We start from the raw sequence: 17,835 nt of genomic DNA on the forward strand, positions 1-17,835 counted from the left end.
TTTCTTTTATTGTGGATTTATATTGTGTATTTTTCTTTTTTAATTTATTTCAAGGAGCTGTTTCTGTTGCTCCCAAGTTAGTTCAAGGATATATATTAGATAAATTATATTTTTTTAGGACAAGTAGAGATTTGGCCGAGTTTGGCATTGATTAGTTATAGTCTTGCATTGCACTTTTTATCCTTGTAGTTTTTTATTTTTGAACTGCATCACTAAATTAAAATGTTATAAAGAAAAAATATTAAATATGCATATAGATTTGATGAATTGAAGGTATAAAACACTTGTAATTTAATTTACCTTATTTTATATCATCATAATTACATGTTTTATCCACTTATAAAATCGATCAAAACTAATCGTTTCAATTTAAAAATTTAGGGTGAAGCTAACGTTATTTTGGTTCGTCAAACGGACTGGGTTACCTCGGTCAAGCTCTATCATTTGGTCAAATATATAATTTAAACATATTAATAAATAAAAAAATTTAATAGATTAAAAAATCATAGTAAATATTATATAAAATATGAAGTTTCTTTTTTCATTGCTGTCAATTTAATAGATTGAAAACCTAAGAATAGTGAGCATGCAGAAATAGTGAGCAAATGCATTCTCTCACGCTGTTGTTTATGTCATAAAACAATATATGACTTCAAATACTCTTTCTTTCGGGCCGACATGACGTGTAATTAAATGTAAAATTACAGTCATCCAGAATTAAAAGAAACGGGAAACCAAACTTAAACAGCTTAAAGATTCGAACACTACACGTGTTCAGATGGGAAAGTTCCTAAGAAGACTACTCCGCAACCTTAGTATCCTCCAGCTCTTGCTCCAAAGTGATCTCTTCAACAACGTCTGCTCCCATTCAAGTGGATGATCATCGCCAGAGAAACATACCCAAACAGCACACAACACAAACAATGCAAGGGTGAGCTAGATATAAAAGCATGTTATCTCATAGCACATTTAATTCATAACATCATACATAGGGACATATACAGGAACAATTACAGCATACTCATAACCCACATCTCAGAACCTCATACGACTCATCCTTACACCTACATAGTTCAGCTGGCACTCCCCAACACTATGTAGAGTAAGTCACAACTCAGATTTACGCTCGCATAGTTCAGCTGGCACTCCCCAACACTATGCAAGGTAAACACACACGATTTATCTTTACACCTACATAGTTCAGCTGGCACTCCCCAACACTATGTAGAGTAAGTCACAACTCATATTTACGCTCGCATAGTTCAGCTGGCACTCCCCAACACTATGCAAGGTAAACACACACGATTTATCTTTACACCTACATAGTTCAGCTGGCACTCCCCAACACTATGTAGAGTAAGTCACAACTCATATTTACGCTCGCATAGTTCAGCTGGCACTCCCCAACACTATGCAAGGTAAACACATACGGTTTAATTCTAGAGAAAATCAACTTTGAACCCAATACTATTCATCCGAACACTATTCATCCAAACACTATTCATACGAACACTATTCATCCAAACACTATTCATACGAACACTATTCATCCAAACACTATTCATACGAACACTATTCATCCAAACACTATTCATACGAACACTATTCATCCAAACACTATTCATACGAACACTATTTGGACGGACGTGCACAGGTCAGGTCGAACGCTCAACAACAAGCCGAACATTGGACGAACGCTAACGGACGAACGCTCAACAACAGGCCACACACATTGGACGAACGCTCAACAACCGAAATGCTTCTCTCTGCGAACTCTGCGGACGAATACTCAACAACTGAAAGACTTCTCTGGACGAACGCTATCTGAACGAGCGCTATCTGGACGAACGCTATCTGAACGAGCGCTATCTGGACGAACGTCACTTTGGTTAAACACGGACGAACGCTCACTTTGGACGAACGCGGACGAACGCTTAGGAGGTGAAATTAAGGACGAACGCTCGCTCACTGAAACTTAAGGTCGAACGCACAAGCTGAAGTTAAGGACGAACGCTCGCTCACAACAGCAGGCCGAATGCTCAAATGAGAACAAAGGCCGAACGCTTGATCGAGTCATTTGGACGAACGTCCAATGTGGCTCAATACGGACGAACGTCCAATTTGGATCAAATTGGACGAACGCTCACTCTAGCATCTCGCGCTCAGGCGCCTGGGCGCGACAGGGGCGCTTGGGCGTGAATTCTGCAGAATGCAGAATTCTGCAGATTGAGGCCAGAACCTCGTTTTACCATATTCAACCATTTTTATTAACTTCTAACACCCTTAATTCATGTTTTATACTAGATTGGACTTACCTAATTGATTATAACCGTTCCTTATTCAATTCTTAAGGGATTCATACTCAAATTCAACCATAAAACACCAATTTTCATAACTTTGATACTCAAAATCCAATTCCACTACTTTGCACCTATTTTGATCAATTTGATGACTCTAACAAGTCACAATACAGTGGGTGAAACTGTTCCAAATGCTCAATAACACTCTAGACCCCAAATACTCAAAATCACTACCTCACTTTCTCTCCAAATAACTAAAAAGCTACAAAATCCTAATTTCCTTCAATTCCAAAACATACAAGATTACATACATGAATCAACATATCATTTCCAGTCCAACCATACACACAACCTCAAATTTCCAGCATCTACATCATGCAACAACTACCAACATACAGAAAATCCAATTCCCCTTACCTCTTGAAGACCTCCTTGAATCTTTCTCCCAAAAGATTTGCAGAAGAGCTCTGGACGTTCTCTGTCTCACTTCTCCCAAATCTGCAGTAAGCTTCCTCTCCTTCTCCAAATGCCGAACCCAACCCCTTCAAACCCACGGCTCTCCCTTTTTAATGGAAAACCTTGCACTCTCAGCCACTCCCCTGCATTCCTAGTGCCAAATCCCACTAATTGATGGAGATGATGGTGTTCCTTGGTGGCTGTGGCACTCTCAAAGTGGGAAGACCCACCAACTCCTGCTGCTGCCCACTTTGTTGAATGGGAAGCCCCTCCACTTCAACTGTGCAGCTGCCCACTCCACCCAGCCGTCCACAACTTGAAGCTCCCACTGGCTGCTGTCCCTTTCCCCCTTCCAAACGTGCAGTCGCCCATTAGAAGGCCTTCCCCACCACTTTCATTTTAAAATTTAAAAAGGACACCCGGTCCTTACATATTCTGCATCGTATTGAACGTTGGTGGTATACTAAAGCCGACTTCAAACGTGTTTATGACATGGCAGAATCGAGTGACCGATGTCTAATTTGTCATTTTATTTACAATAATATTATTTGTTATTTTTTATATTGATTGTTTCTGATGTGACGTTTAATACTATACGTTGAAAGCCTGGATTGTACTAGTGATATTTTAAAGATATATCATTCTATTTGTTATTTGAGATTATTATAGTTAGTAAGAAGCTCTAAAATAAAAACTTTAAATAAGATAATTTTAAAATTACTTTCCAATCATGAAACAAAATAATTATTATTTGAACACACAATCCTTCCTAATTATCTGAAATTAAAAATATATCTAAAAAATAGAAAATGTAACAAAACAAAAAACATTAGAAGATGAAACATTGCACAGTGATATTTTAATTCCTTTTTAAGTATTCTTGACGAATTTGAAGAAGCTTCTTCCAAGAATGACGAGAGGAGATATCGTTCCACCATCTGGAAAGGTTTGGAGAAGCAAATAGTGGAGCAGTGTGAGTGATATTGACCAAGTTATGAACACTGGGAAGATGGAAGAGATCTGCAAGTGTGAATTCATCCCCAGCTAGGTAACGACTCTTCCCGAGTGTATTCTCATATATCTCCATCATCTCACCCAACTCTTCTAAACTCATTTTTTTCATCAAAATAGAATTTACTCCCTTGTAAGACGTCACAATATTTGAAGGTGAATCAAATCTCTCCTCCTCCATCTTCATCCACTCCTCTATGCTCTTCTTTGCCAATGGATTCCTTCCGTACAGTTCTCGATTCCCTTTCTCACTAAACTTCTCACAAACGTACTTGCATATGTGTCTCGATTCTTATTGATTCATACATATACAAATATGTGTAAGTTCAAATAAACTCATTCATAATAAGGTTACGATGATTCAACTCAACTTACCGTAACAAGCATCAATTTTCCCGATCTCCTGAACTACTGCAAATTTTCGTCCTATTGACTGAAAAAAAAGGATGAAAAGTGAGATCATGAAATTTAAATCGAATCAAATCAAAGAGAAAATAGAGAGAAATGAAACCCCAGGGATGTGACGGAATTCAACATCTTTCTCAAAGAGACATGTCATGACTCTGGCCACATCGGTATTCGTTGGTATCCCACTCACTTTAAGATTAAATGTCGATGGCGAGAGTGACATTGTGATTTCTATTTTTTATGTTTGCTATTCCCTCTGTGTTACTTTTATACCTAGTTCTTATTATTTTTATATTAATTATTTTCTTTCAAACATTTTAGTCTCACATTTAAATATTCTAAATTCTTCCTTCAATTTTTCCTAATACGGCGGAGTCAAAACTCTCCACCACATTGTTTTATTAATATTTTAAAATTATAGTGACACATTTGAGCTTAAAATAAAATTAGTAGTATAGTGATTTATATTTTTTTTATGTTTGTTATTCATTCCCTTTATGTTACTTTTATACTTAGTTCTTACTATTTATATAATAATAATTATTTTTGTTAAATATTTTAGTTTCACATTCAAATATTCCAAATTCTTCCTTCAACTTTGCCTGATAGGGCGGACTCAAAACTATACACCACATTGTTTTATTAATATTTTAAAATTATAATGACACATTTCATCACTTTATATGCTTAAAACATAGTTGTCTTAAAAATCAACAATTATTCTTCAACTGTAGCTTTTCTCTCTTTTTGTAATCTCACATCTCACACAGCAGCCGTAAAGTAGAAATAAATAATAAAATATAAATTTTTGAGACCCATTTAAGAAATATTTAGACTTATGGGTTAGAGTAAAAAGTTTATTTGAATTGCTTAAAGTGGTAAAATTGATGTAGTATTATAATCCAGTTTTTTTTAGATTGATGGTGGTTCGTGGAATTTTGTTGACATTTTGATCTTAACTCATATAGTTAGGACTAAGTCATGGAGCTTAACCAAATTAATGGTGCAGTGCCTTATTTTGTTTGGTATTGTTGTACTGCCAATTTGGTAAACTGCAACCACTAATTCTTCTGATTTGTGGTAAATGTTATTTTTGTTTTACAAAATCTGCGTTTGACATTAGTTTAGACATACATTTTGAAACCCATAAGGGTTCAAAATTAATTTCATCAAAATCCATCGTGCCAAACTAAATAACAAATAGGTTTGCATTGAAAGGTGTGAGTAAAAAGTATAAAATTATTGGGTTAGAATAAAAAGTTGGTTTAGTTATTTAAAACAGTTTATATAGAATGAAAATATGTGGATGACATGGTTACCAGAATGAAGTTTTTTAAGTCGACACATACACACCACACCAATAAGTAGTTGAAGTACTACTTTATATTTTTAATTTAAGAAAATATAAATAAAAATGTTTAGAATTATTAGTTTTTTATCAAAATATTTAAATTTCTATATTTTTATCATTAGTTTGTTGTAATGGTATAAATAAAGTTATATCTCAAAACTATTAATTTTTTTAGATAAAGTCTTTAGACAACCTCTTTTTTAATTGGATAATCACATCTTTAAAAGATCAATCAAAATTTAAAATAATGACACTTTTTGCACTTAATAGATTAAGATAAGTATATAATTGATTATTTCAGTACAGAGAAAAATCATGTAGAATAAACACTCACATTTAATCAATAAATCCTAGTATCTAATGTATTAGGTTGTGTTTTATGAAAATCATCGTATTTAATGGACTAAACCTAATATCTAATCCATTAGGTTATGTTTTATGAAAGTCATCATCTCACGTTTAATCAATTAAGCCTAATATCTAATTAATTGTGGTTGTGTTTTTGTGGAAACCATCTTCTCACACTCAATCGATTAAGATGAGTATTTAATCTATTAAGATGGTAACATGTTTAAATTATATCTTTAAGAGTATGTTTTGAAGAAGTTTATATTTAAAGATTTCGGTAAAAACCAATGAAAAAATAAATATTTTTTTTTATAAATTAAAATTAGTTACTGTTTTGAGAGTAAATTATAATGTAAGATCTTTTACAAATAATGTTATTTGAGAAATATTGAGAGTTGGGAATTATTATAGTTAGTTACATTTTTTTTTTGTATAAGTTTTAAAGAAAAAAACTTAAAGTTAAACAAATGTAATAAAGACTTAGTAGAACACATGATCCTTTTATACCATCAAAAAATTTTCCGAGTTTTTCAGTATTAAATACTATATCTTTTACTATTCTTCTCTAAGATAATAAAGTATTTACAAATAAAGAAAAATATTGGATCACAATAACTATTAAAGAAGAAATATTAAATTAAAAAACAAATTAATTTAGTAAGTAATATTAGTACAACATTATTTACGCTCATTTTTAAACATTAGAGTGTATTGTTGCTCTATATACCTATTAATTTGGTTAAGCCCATGACTTAGTCCTAACTATATGAGTTAAGATCAAAATGTTAACAAAACCCCACGAACCACCGTCAATCCAAGAATTAATTTTAAATATAGTAGAAAAATTATTTAAAAATAAAAAGAAAATGCTTAAAAATATCTTGGTACAAACATTGAAATAAAGTCCATATTATTTTAAGAACTAAAATAAATACAAAAGAATAAAAATAAAAACAGTTATATTCTATATTCACATCAAGTGTACTCAATAATAATTTAGAATTTTTGTTTTTTTATCATGTTCTAAAATAAAAAAATTACTTTTAAAGAATTCATTGATTGATGGTGAAAACATCTTCATTTGATTGATGAGGACAAATCTGTATCGTGTGATGATAAGTGTGAAAAAGAGTTGTTTTTATACTTATAAATGAGCTCAATCTTGTAATTATTCATGTTGTTCCTCATTGAAAAGTTGTATTATGTAGTAGATTATTATATAAAATATTGTACACGAAATAGTATATTATTTAGACTCTCAGCCAATTTTTACAAAGCGAAAGCCAAAATTCGCACTGTCAGAAGAAGGAAATTTGCATAGCGCACTAGTACTTGTGCGTTGAGCGAATAACATCAGTTAAAGTGCAACAGTTAAGAAAATTCGCATAGCGCACCAGTACATGTGCGCTGAGCGAATTAATGAAGTTAAGTGGCTTTAAAAGACGTGACAGAAAGACAGAAACATTCTTCTGACAGAAGTTCCGGACAAAAGAAAGAAACGAAAACATCTCAGGAACTTCCGGAGACTACTTCAAGGCATCAAGACACCATTGTTGCAAGGGATTGCTTCAAATGTGTACGATTTAGATGACTAGGAGTAGTTAAATTTCTCTTTCGTTGGGATTGGATGTAATGAACTCACTGTGATTTAATTTTCCTGCTCAATATATCGTTGTTCGTTCATATGCTCTTTCTTAAATTTATTATCATTGTATGAAAATATAATGTTATTTGAATGTCTTTGATTACTGGAAAGTAACTTTGAACATGAACGTAGATAGAGCACTTAAGTGATTTGGGATCTAGGGATAGACTCAATAACTTGATCATTCTTAACATCGGACTTAATGCAAATTGTATATTAAATTGACTAAGGGATTATCATTTTAATATATTAATTTAGAACTAGTTGCTAAGGGATTAGGACTAGTATGCCTTGATGTGAATGTTTGAATGAAGTAATGAAATATTGAACAGAGTTTTATATTCATATGATTCATGAAACCCAATTCCAACGAAGTTTCTTTTAAATATAAATTCCTTGCACATCAATTGTTTGATAAAATACCAAAAATAGTTTCTTGTGTTGTTTTGTGCATTTTGATGTCTAATTGAGTTATAAAAGGAAGAATTGTCATGTGTTGCACAAGTCCATTGGGAGACGATACTTTTACTTATTCACTGTATTACTTGGAACGATTTGGTATACTTGCCAAAAAGTTAACAAGTTTTTGGCGCCATTGTCGGGGACTTGTGTTCCAACAACACAAGGCAATTTGGGCATTTATGACTCTTTTAGACTTTGTTGTGAATTTTCCTTTTTAATGTTGTTGTGTATGCAGTTGGCTTTAGTTTTTAAGACTTTCCATTGATTTAGTTTGAACTTAATGCCTATCTCGGGGTACGCTTTAGAGCTTGATGTTGTTATTGAAAGTTCTTAGGAATGAGATTTCAGTAGCGGAACTAACTAAATCAAACCAGATGTGCAAATCACCAAGGATGGGGTTATGTGTTTGGATTCACTGTTTTGGAACTTAAGGCAAGTTTGACGGACGTCTTATACCAAGGGATTGGGTGAGGGTTTATCATACTTAAGTAGGCACAACAAGAGAGATCTGAGTGTTCTAACTTTAGAAAATAGGGAAAGTGGAATTCTTTGTCAATTGTATTTATGTTTTGTTTGTGTTTCTTTTATGCAATTTGTCTACAGATGTTTCTAGTTGTTGGAAGATCCTAGGGATGGGATTTCAACAGCTGAAATGGGAGTACTAAGTGATCTTGAAACAAGAGGGATATGAGTAAGGTTATTTAGGAAATCCATTTCAATCATTTTGCATATTGGAATTGTTGTTTGGTTGGTGTGCTCACGTTCTGCAATTTTGTTTCTTCTTTTCCTTATTTCTTTGTTTGTGTTTTTTTATTTTTCTATTTCACTTCTCTATATGTTACTTTTAATTTTATCTTTATCTTTTAGTTTTTTTAAGAAATTGTTGAAGTTTTTGTGTTGGTAAGTTCTGTGTTTCGTTGTTAAGTGTAATGTTCTGTAGTGTATGTTCAATATTGCAATATTCGTTAAGCATATATATATGGTGCGTTAAGCGAATATATTTGTGAGTATCTGCAATGAGGTGAGTGAATTAATGAGGAAGAGAATTTATTCGCTTAGCGAATTTGTGAGTTGAGCGAATGTAAAAAAAAATCTGTAATTTTATTCGCTTAGCGCACAACTCTAGTGCACTAAGAGAATAAATGCAAAAAAAAACTTTAATTTTATTCGCTTAGCGCATAGCTCCGATGCGCTCAGCGAATAAACACAAATATAAAAAAAAATATTCGCTCAACGAGCAATTCGCTTTGCGAATTTTTCACTAAAACTTTGGTTCTGATAGTCACCTTATTAGCTCAGCGAGCTGTTTGCTGCAGTTTTCTTATTTTGCGCATTTCTCACCATATGTTCAATGTTCTTTTGTGCTTAACTAATATTATGCAGATAACTTCTCCTAAGACCACCACATGGTCTTCTTCAAGAGTACAACGTGTTGAGGCACAGGAAGAAAACCTTGTTTTAAACTATGATCAACATAGGTTCTCTTTTGAGTTTGCGCATCTCCCATGGCCTGAGGGCAGACCAGACTTCAGGTGGGGGAGTGCAAGTGCCTTATATGCAGATGATGATTATGCAAGTGCAGATGGAGTTATCTTCAATGTTTAGTTATGTTATTTATGTTTTGTAATATGTTTTGAACTATGTGTTAGTTGTAAAGACATGTGACTTTTTGATTTAATGGTTATGCATTGTCTTGATTAAGTTGATGTGATTCTTGAAAATGATAACACATATGATTGTGGTTGCAATGTGCTTCATATATTTTTTTCTGTGTGTGAGTATGTATGACCAGATCTGTTGAGTGTTGAGAGCATGTGTTGAGAATAAGAAATATGATGAGTTGTCTAGATATGGAGTTTAATTTTGCATGATTGTGATTCTACATACATACACACCTGTGTGGTTAAGGATGAGAGAGGCATTGTTTGATATTGATTATACAGCTACTTGGTCAAACAACCAACCTTAACACATCATGATACATTTGTGAACCCTTTTGAGCCTTGTAAATTTTTTCCTTCCACCTTGAGCCTATTAGATGATATCCTACCTTACACCTTAGAAGAGAACATGTATTATGCTTTAAAAGAGGTTAAGGTTGAATTCAAGTTTGTGGGAAGAAAAGATCAATAAAAAAAATATGATAAAAAAAAAAGCTCAAAATGAAAAAGAAGGTTGAGTTGTGAAAGAAAATGGTATGTGATGAATGATATATTTTGGGATTTGAGTATTGGATTGGGAATTGAAGTTGTTCTCTTCTTAATAGGTGTCTTTGAATCCAAGAAAAACCATGATTCTTTTTCTAGCCAAGCCAAGCCTTAACCTGAAAAGACCTTTGGACTTAACCAATAGTGTGTGAAGTGTGTGAATCAAATGAAATGCAAAAGCTGATGAAGTTCTATGTCAATTCTACTGTCATGTGAGGACAAACACTTGAGTGTGAGTAATGATAAATGTTGATCTGGTTGTTCATATTCTATGCACAGATGATTTTGTGAGTGATGCACCATGTCATACTTGTTTGAAATCTTTGGAAATGCATGTGATTATTCTGATGTGCAGAGTCATTTTATCAAAATGTCAAATGTCTGTTGTGATGTTCATTTTCTTATGTGATTTCATGAGGGCATGAAATAGTTCAAGTTTGGGGGAGTTGATAAGTGTGAAAAAGAGTTGTTTTTATACTTATAAATGAGCTCAATCTTGTAATTATTCATATTGTTCCTCACTGAAAAATTGTAATAGGTAGTAGATTGTTATGTAAAATATTGTACAGGAAATGATGTATTATTTAGACTTTGTCAGCCAATTTTCGCAAAGCGAAAGCCAAAATTCGCACTGCCAGAAGAAGGAAATTTGCATAGCGCACCAGTACCTGTGCGCTGAGCGAATAACATCAGTTAAAGTGCAACAGTTAAGAAAATTCGCATAGCGCACCAGTACATATGCGCTGAGCGAATTAATGAAGTTAAGTGACTTTAAAAGACGTGACAGAAAGACAGAAACATTCTTCTGACAGAAGTTCCGGACAAAAGAAAGAAACGAAAACATCTCAGGAACTTCCGGAGACTACTTCAAGGCATCAAGACACCATTATTGCAAGGGATTGCTTCAAATGTGTACGTTTTAGATGACTAGGAGTAGTTAAATTTCTCTTTCGTTGGGATTGGATGTAATGAACTCACTGTGATTTAATTTTCCTGCTCAATATATCGTTGTTCGTTCATATGCTCTTTCTTAAATTTATTATCATTGTATGAAAATATAATGTTATTTGAATGTCTTTGATTACTGGAAAGTAACTTTGAACATGAACGTAGATAGAGCACTTAAGTGATTTGGGATCTAGGGATAGACTCAATAACAATCATTCTTAACATCGGACTTAATGCAAATTGTATATTAAATTGACTAGGGGATTATCATTTTAATATATTAATTTAGAACTAGTTGCTAAGGGATTAGAACTAGTATGCCTTGATGTGAATGTTTGAATGAAGTAATGAAATATTGAACAGAGTTTTATATTCATATGATTCATGAAACCCAATTCCAACGAAGTTTCTTTTAAATATAAATTCCTTGCACACCAATTGTTTGATAAAATACCAAAAATAGTTTCTTGTGTTGTTTTGTGCATTTTAATGTCTAATTGAGTTATAAAAGGAAGAATTGTCATGTGTTGCACAAGTCCCTTGGAAGATGATACTTTTACTTATTCACTGTATTACTTGGAACAATTTGGTATACTTGTCAAAAAGTTAACATGTGAGAAGGTCCTCTCCCTGTCACGTTTGCCTTTTGTTTTTCTTGACCTTATTTTTCTTGGGACTTTGTTCAGAACTAGTAAATTAAACACAAAATTTTTCAATTTTGTTTTTCAGATTTCTGGATTTGGATTTGTATAGGTGTGCAGGTTTAATTATAGGTGCACAGTTCATTACGTTTTTTATGCAGATTCAACGTTTAACTTTTTATGCACTTTCTATAATTTTTTTTTTGTATATTTTATGTATTCATCATATATGTATTGATATATGTAGTGGTTACTGATTTGATGAATTGAAGGTATAAATCACTTGTAATTTAGTTTACTTTTTATCTTATTTTATCATAATTACATGCTTTCATCAGAGTTGAAATGTATTATATATTATTAAAAATGTTCAAAACTAATCGTTCCAATTTAAAAATTAGGATGGCAAAATCACTATATTATATCTATTTATTTTAATTATTTGAATCTGATATGATAAGTCATTCTTTTTTATATATATCAACTAGGAACGAGACTCACATATACAAGATCTAGAAGAGAGACCCAGAAGAAGAAGAAGAAGATCAACGAACAGGTAACATTTATTTATCCATCTCTTTTCTTCTTCTTGTGTTTTGATTTTTGGGATAGTAGCCATAGCCTGTAACTGATTCCTCTTCTAGTCCACGGGGTGAAGATAACCATCTGAGTGTAAATCATGTGATCTTTAGCTATGGTTAACGTCTTGGTGATAGAGAGATACGGGAGGAGGGTTCCGATTTAAGTGAACAACAATACAAAAAAGTATAGCTAACATGATACTGAAAACAAGAATCATAAGGGTTTGCAAGGTGATGGTATATCTAAAATGATAGTGGAAACAAGAATCATAAGAATCATGATAGTTGAACAAGCGGCTATTGTTGAGATGGTGATGGTATGAGTAGTTTTTTGTTTCATTGAAACAAGAACCATAAGGGTTTGCAAGGGTTCCTGTAACATCGGTTTGGGTTTGATAAAAGAGATTCATTTTAGAGAAATGGAAAAACAGTCATTTAGTGTGGGTGTGAGAGAGTGGAAGGGTCATGGTCCACCCAGAATTTGGGAGAGGAAGACGGTGCTGAATATGGAGGGGGACCCAACGGCCACCTGGTCAGGGTGAAAGAGGCGGATTCAGGGTACCTAGTGGTGTTGACGTTGGTTTGGGAATCACAACAAACTTTCTTTTTTCCTTTTCCGTTAAAGAGAAATATTAATGTTTCTGTTATGTGATTAATGCTCCTTAAAATATTATTGTGTCTTCTAGGGGTTTTAGATTAGGGTTTTTCTGTTTCAGTTAGAGACTCTAACTGTTTTATATTTTGTTTGTACTTACCGGAACCCTATATAAACATGGTTCCAGTGTGTTGTTTCAGATGAGAAAAAATACTCAATAATACAATTTTTCATTCTACGAATAAAGAAATATTCAAGTTTTTTCTTACCTCTATTCTTCTCCACTATACTTTATCCCGTTTCTGCTTCGCTTCGTCATCATTGTTACTACAAGCTTCGCCGGAGTGCTGACCAGAGTTTGCCCTCTTTCTTTTCTCTCTTCCGCGAGCCACACATACGAAGCAAGACCTCACCAACTTTCTGACTTGAGGAAGCTTCTAGCGAAGCTTTACTTTCTCACTTTTGGGCCTAAGCCAGTTGAGCCTATGTCCATTCAAGATCCGGGCTTTTATTTTAATATGGTACCAAAGCAGGTCTTATACCTGTTCTGCACATGTTTCTGCTTCGCTTAAATCTTTTTTTCTCTTCTTGGTGCTAATCTTTAATCTTTTCTTGCTTTCTTGCTATTATGGAAAATGTGGATCAATCCAACAATTCTTCCAGCCCCTTTTATCTTCATCTAGGAGAGAATTAAGGCACCTCTCTGATTTCTCAGATTCTTAATGAATCCAACTACACTTCTTGGAACAAAAATATGAGAAGAGCACTCCTCTTCAAGAACAAGCTAAAATTCATAGATGAAGGGATCAAGAAACCCCAAAGAGATGATCCCCTTTTTGACTCATGGGAAAGAAGCAACATGATGGTGCTGTCTTGGGTCATCAAGACTCTTTCTGCCCAAATAGCAGAAAGTGTTATATATGTGGAAGATGCCCAAGAACTCTGGGCAGAATTGAAACAAAAGGTTCTCCAAGGGAGATTACTTTAAGTTTTCAGCCTTGCTCCAAGAAATTCACTCTATTAAACAAGGAGAAAGGAGTGTAAGTCAGTATTTTAGTGACTTGAAAATCTTATGGGGAGAACTGGAGTTTCTCAGACCCATCCCAAGTTGTAGATACAAGCTTCCCTGCAGCTGTGAGTTGTCTAAGATTTCTCATAAATACAGAGAAATGGAACACGTGATCTGCTTCTTAAAGGGCTTAAATGATGGTTACAATACTGTGAGGACACAAATATTGTTGATGGAGCCTCTACCCAACATCAACCGTGTGTTTTCTCTCATTGTACAGCAAGAAAGACAGCAAAAACATGACTCTCCTCACCAACCACAATGATATTAAGGTTCTTGCCAACACCACTGAAACAGTGTTCTCATTGCAACAAAATGAACCATACAGTAGAAGAATGTTATTCTAAACATGGATACCCACCATGGTACAAGAAAAGTGACAATATTGTAATTTAGTTTACTTTTTATCTTATTTCATCATAATTACATGCTTTCATGAGAGTTGAAATGTGTTATATATTATTTAAAATATTCAAAACTAATCGTTCCAATTTAAAAAATAGGATGGCAAGATCAGTATATTATATCTATTTATTTTAATTATTTGAATCTAACATGATAAGTCATTCATTTTTATATATATCAACTAGCAACGAAACGCACAGATACGAGACCTAGAAGAGAGACCCAGAAGAAGAAGATCAACGAACAGGTAACATTTCTTTATCCATCTTTTTTCTTCTTCTTCTGTTTTGATTTTTGGGATAGTAGCCATAGCCTGTAACTGATTCCTCTTCTAGTCCACAGGGTGATAATAATCATCTGAGTGTAAAAAATGTGATCTTTAGCTATGGTTAACGTGGTGGTGATAGAGAGATAGGGGAAGAGGGTTCCGATTTCAGTGAACAACAATATAAAAAAGTATAGCTAACATGATAGTGGAAACAAGAATCATAAGGGTTTGCAAGGTGATGGTATAGCTAACATGATAGTGGAAACAAGAATCATAAGAATCATGAGAGTTGAACAAGCGACCATTGTTGAGATGGTGATGGTATGAGTAGTTTTCTGTTTCATTGAAACAAGAATCATAAGGGTTTGCAAGGGTTCCTGTAACATCGGTTTGGGTTTGATAAAAGAGATTCATTTTAGAGAAATGGAAAAACAGTCAATTAGTGTGGGTGTGAGAGAGTGGAAGGGTCATGGTCCACCCAGAATTTGGGAGAGGAAGAAGGTGTTGAATATGGAGGGGACCCAACGATCACCTGGTTAGGGTGAAAGAGGCGAATTCAGGATATGTAGTGGTGTTGATGTTGGTTTGGGAATCACAATAAACTTTCTTTTTTCCTTTTCCGTTAAAGGGAAATATTAATGTTTCTGTTATGTGATTAATGCTCCTAAAAATATTATTGTGTCTTCTAGGGTTTTTAGATTAGGGTTTTTCTGTTTCAGTTAGAGACTCTAACTGTTATATATTTTGTTTGTACTTACCGGAACCCTATATAAACAAGGTTCCAGTGTGTTGTTTCAAATGAGAAAGAATACTCAATAATACAATTTTTCATTCTACGAATAAAGAAATATTCAAGCTTTTTCTTACCTCTATTCTTCTCCACTATCCTCTGTCCCATTTCTGCTTCGTCATCGCTGCTGATGCAAGCTTCGCCGGAGTACTGACCAGAGTTCGCCCTCTTTCTTTTCTCTCTTCCGCGAGCCACACATACAAAGCAAGACCTCACCAACTTTCTAACTTGAGGTAGCTTTTAACGAAGCTTTACTTTCTCACTTTTGGGCCTAAGCCAATTGGGCCTATGTCCATTCAAGATTCGGGCTTTTATTTTAATATGGTACCAAAGCAGGTCTTATACCTGTTCTGCCCATGTTTCTGCTGCGCTTAAATCTTTCTTGCTCTTCTTGGTGCTAATCTTTAATCTTTTCTTGCTTTCTTGCTATTATGGAAAATGTGGATCAATCCAACAACTCTTCCAGCCTCTTTTATCTTCATCTAGGAGAGAATCGAGGCACCTCTCATATTTCTCAGATTCTTAATGAATCCAACTACACTTCTTGGAGCAGAAATACGAGAAGAGCACTCCTCTCCAAGAACAAGCTAAAATTCATAGATGGAGGGATCAAGAAACCCCAAAGAGATGATCCCCTTTTTGACTCATGGGAAAGAAGCAACATGATGGTGTTGTCTTGGATCATCAAGACTCTTTCTGCCCAAATAGCAGAAAGTGTTATATATGTGGAAGATGCCCAAGAACTCTGAGTAGAATTGAAAGAAAGGTTCTCCAAGGGAGATTACTTTAAGTTTTCAGCCTTGCTCCAAGAAATTCACTCTATTAAACAAGGAGAAAGAAGTGTAAGTCACTATTTTACTGACTTGAAAATCTTACGGGAGAACTTCTTTGTTCCTCTTGCTAAAATCCCTACGCAGATCAATAATGATACATCAAAGGGGGAAAGGTGTCTGACTGGCTTTAACTAATTTATACAAATTAATCACAAAGAAAGAAAAAAGACAAAATAAAGACAGAATAAATCCTAAGTCAGTGATAAGCCCCGATCTTCCAAAAAGCATAGAGAAGAGCGTTTTTCTGGGTATAAAAAACTATGGCCATTGTGCTTCACTACGAGGGCTAAGAAAAAAAAATTATTCTCCTTTCAACTCCTTTCACCTCTGGTGTCCTCCATCAACCATTGCTCACGTTCACCATAACTTTCTTGCACCTGCAAGAGCATTTGCAACAAAAAGAAAGTTCAATCTAAGAGAACAAAGGATAAAGAACACAAATATAGAGAAAGGAAACTTGAAAGGAAAATCGGAAAGGAAGCAAAGAAGGAAAGAGGCGAAAAGTCTGGAGCAAAAAGAAGGAGGCTAGAACGAAGGGAAAAACCATTTTTTTTTAAGCTACGAAGGTAAGTCTTCCTATCCTTGCTTGTCTTACTGGCCCTTATCTGTCTACATCATCATCTGCTTATTGTCATTTTCTTTGTTGCATCATCTATTAATCACAACTCTATAGAAATCTGAACTCAGTCTTCTATCCCACACCCATAAAACATTCAAGAGAGGAAAATATCATAAAAATAATAAACTTTAAAGCTCACACCCAGGATAGATTCAAATTCAGTTCCTTTCATAACATAATCGAATCACATAACACAAAAAATAGTTTTTCCTCCTTAGCAAGACATAAATTTCCATCAACCTGGGTAAGAACAAAATCTGCAGTCTCTAGTATGACTAGAGCCGCATGACTCTGGAAGCAAGGTTCAATTTGTTGGAACAATCGGTACCGTTATAGAGTCGCACAGCGGAATTAAAAACTTGAAAGAGAGTGGAAAGCGTGTTCGATCACAATTAAAATTAATTTGGTCCTTTTAGTAAAAATAATTTTCTTTGAGAAAATTTATCAAACAGTTGATATACGTAAAATAAAATGAGTGCAGGGAATAAGAAGAACAACACAGAATTTTTATCCTGGTTCGAATCAAAAGATTCTACGTCCAGTCGTTAATCACTATAAATAGTGATTAACCTTTTTCACTAAAAATGGTTTAACAGATTACAACAAATAGTTAATAAAGCAGATAAATAAACCTTCCTTCGACGAACGAACCGGAAGAAGAACACTCTGCCAACTCGAAGAGAACCGCTCCGACTATCGACAAACGAAACGCGAGCTTCTCCTATTCACGAGACCAGGCAGAGCACCTTGCTAACTCGAAGAGAGCTTGCTCCGACAATCGACACACGAAACGCGAGCCTCTCCTGTTCACGAGACCAAGCAAGGGAACTTGAACTATAGCTTCTGAGAACTTCCTCTGACAAACAGTATTCTGCTAGAGCTTCTGTTCAACAACATT

General features: G+C 34.3%; 1 protein-coding gene across 2 annotated transcripts; it reads right to left on the reverse strand.

The window, feature by feature from the left end:
- Positions 1–515: 515 nt before the first annotated feature.
- On the reverse strand, positions 516–4,400 carry LOC108337420 (glutathione S-transferase F8, chloroplastic). Of its 2 annotated transcripts, XM_052880981.1 has the most exons (4): positions 4,279–4,400; positions 4,143–4,200; positions 2,718–4,058; positions 516–858 (listed from the first exon to the last, which is right to left on the reverse strand). In XM_052880981.1, exons 1-3 carry the CDS (start codon positions 4,396–4,398, stop codon positions 3,616–3,618), a joined length of 621 nt encoding a protein of 206 aa, XP_052736941.1. In that variant the 5' UTR covers positions 4,399–4,400; the 3' UTR covers positions 516–858; positions 2,718–3,615. The 2 variants fall into 2 exon arrangements, with proteins under 2 accessions (XP_052736941.1, XP_017429433.1); XM_017573944.2 differs by lacking the exon at positions 2,718–4,058.
- Positions 4,401–17,835: the final 13,435 nt, after the last annotated feature.

Source organism: Vigna angularis, chromosome 7 (assembly GCF_016808095.1).
Source record: "Vigna angularis cultivar LongXiaoDou No.4 chromosome 7, ASM1680809v1, whole genome shotgun sequence".
NCBI lineage: Eukaryota > Viridiplantae > Streptophyta > Magnoliopsida > Fabales > Fabaceae > Vigna > Vigna angularis.

What these genes read in the sequence shown, in the direction of transcription:
- LOC108337420 (XM_052880981.1), bottom strand. Translation starts at nt 4,398, where the DNA reads ATGTCACTCTCGCCATCGACATTTAATCTTAAAGTGAGTGGGATACCA. An exon ending in AATTCCGTCACATCCCTGGG is followed by an intron (nt 4,201 to 4,278) that starts GTTTCATTTCTC and finishes CTTTTTTTTCAG; the next exon opens with TCAATAGGACGAAAATTTGC. An exon ending in GAAAATTGATGCTTGTTACG is followed by an intron (nt 4,059 to 4,142) that starts GTAAGTTGAGTT and finishes TGAATCAATAAG; the next exon opens with AATCGAGACACATATGCAAG.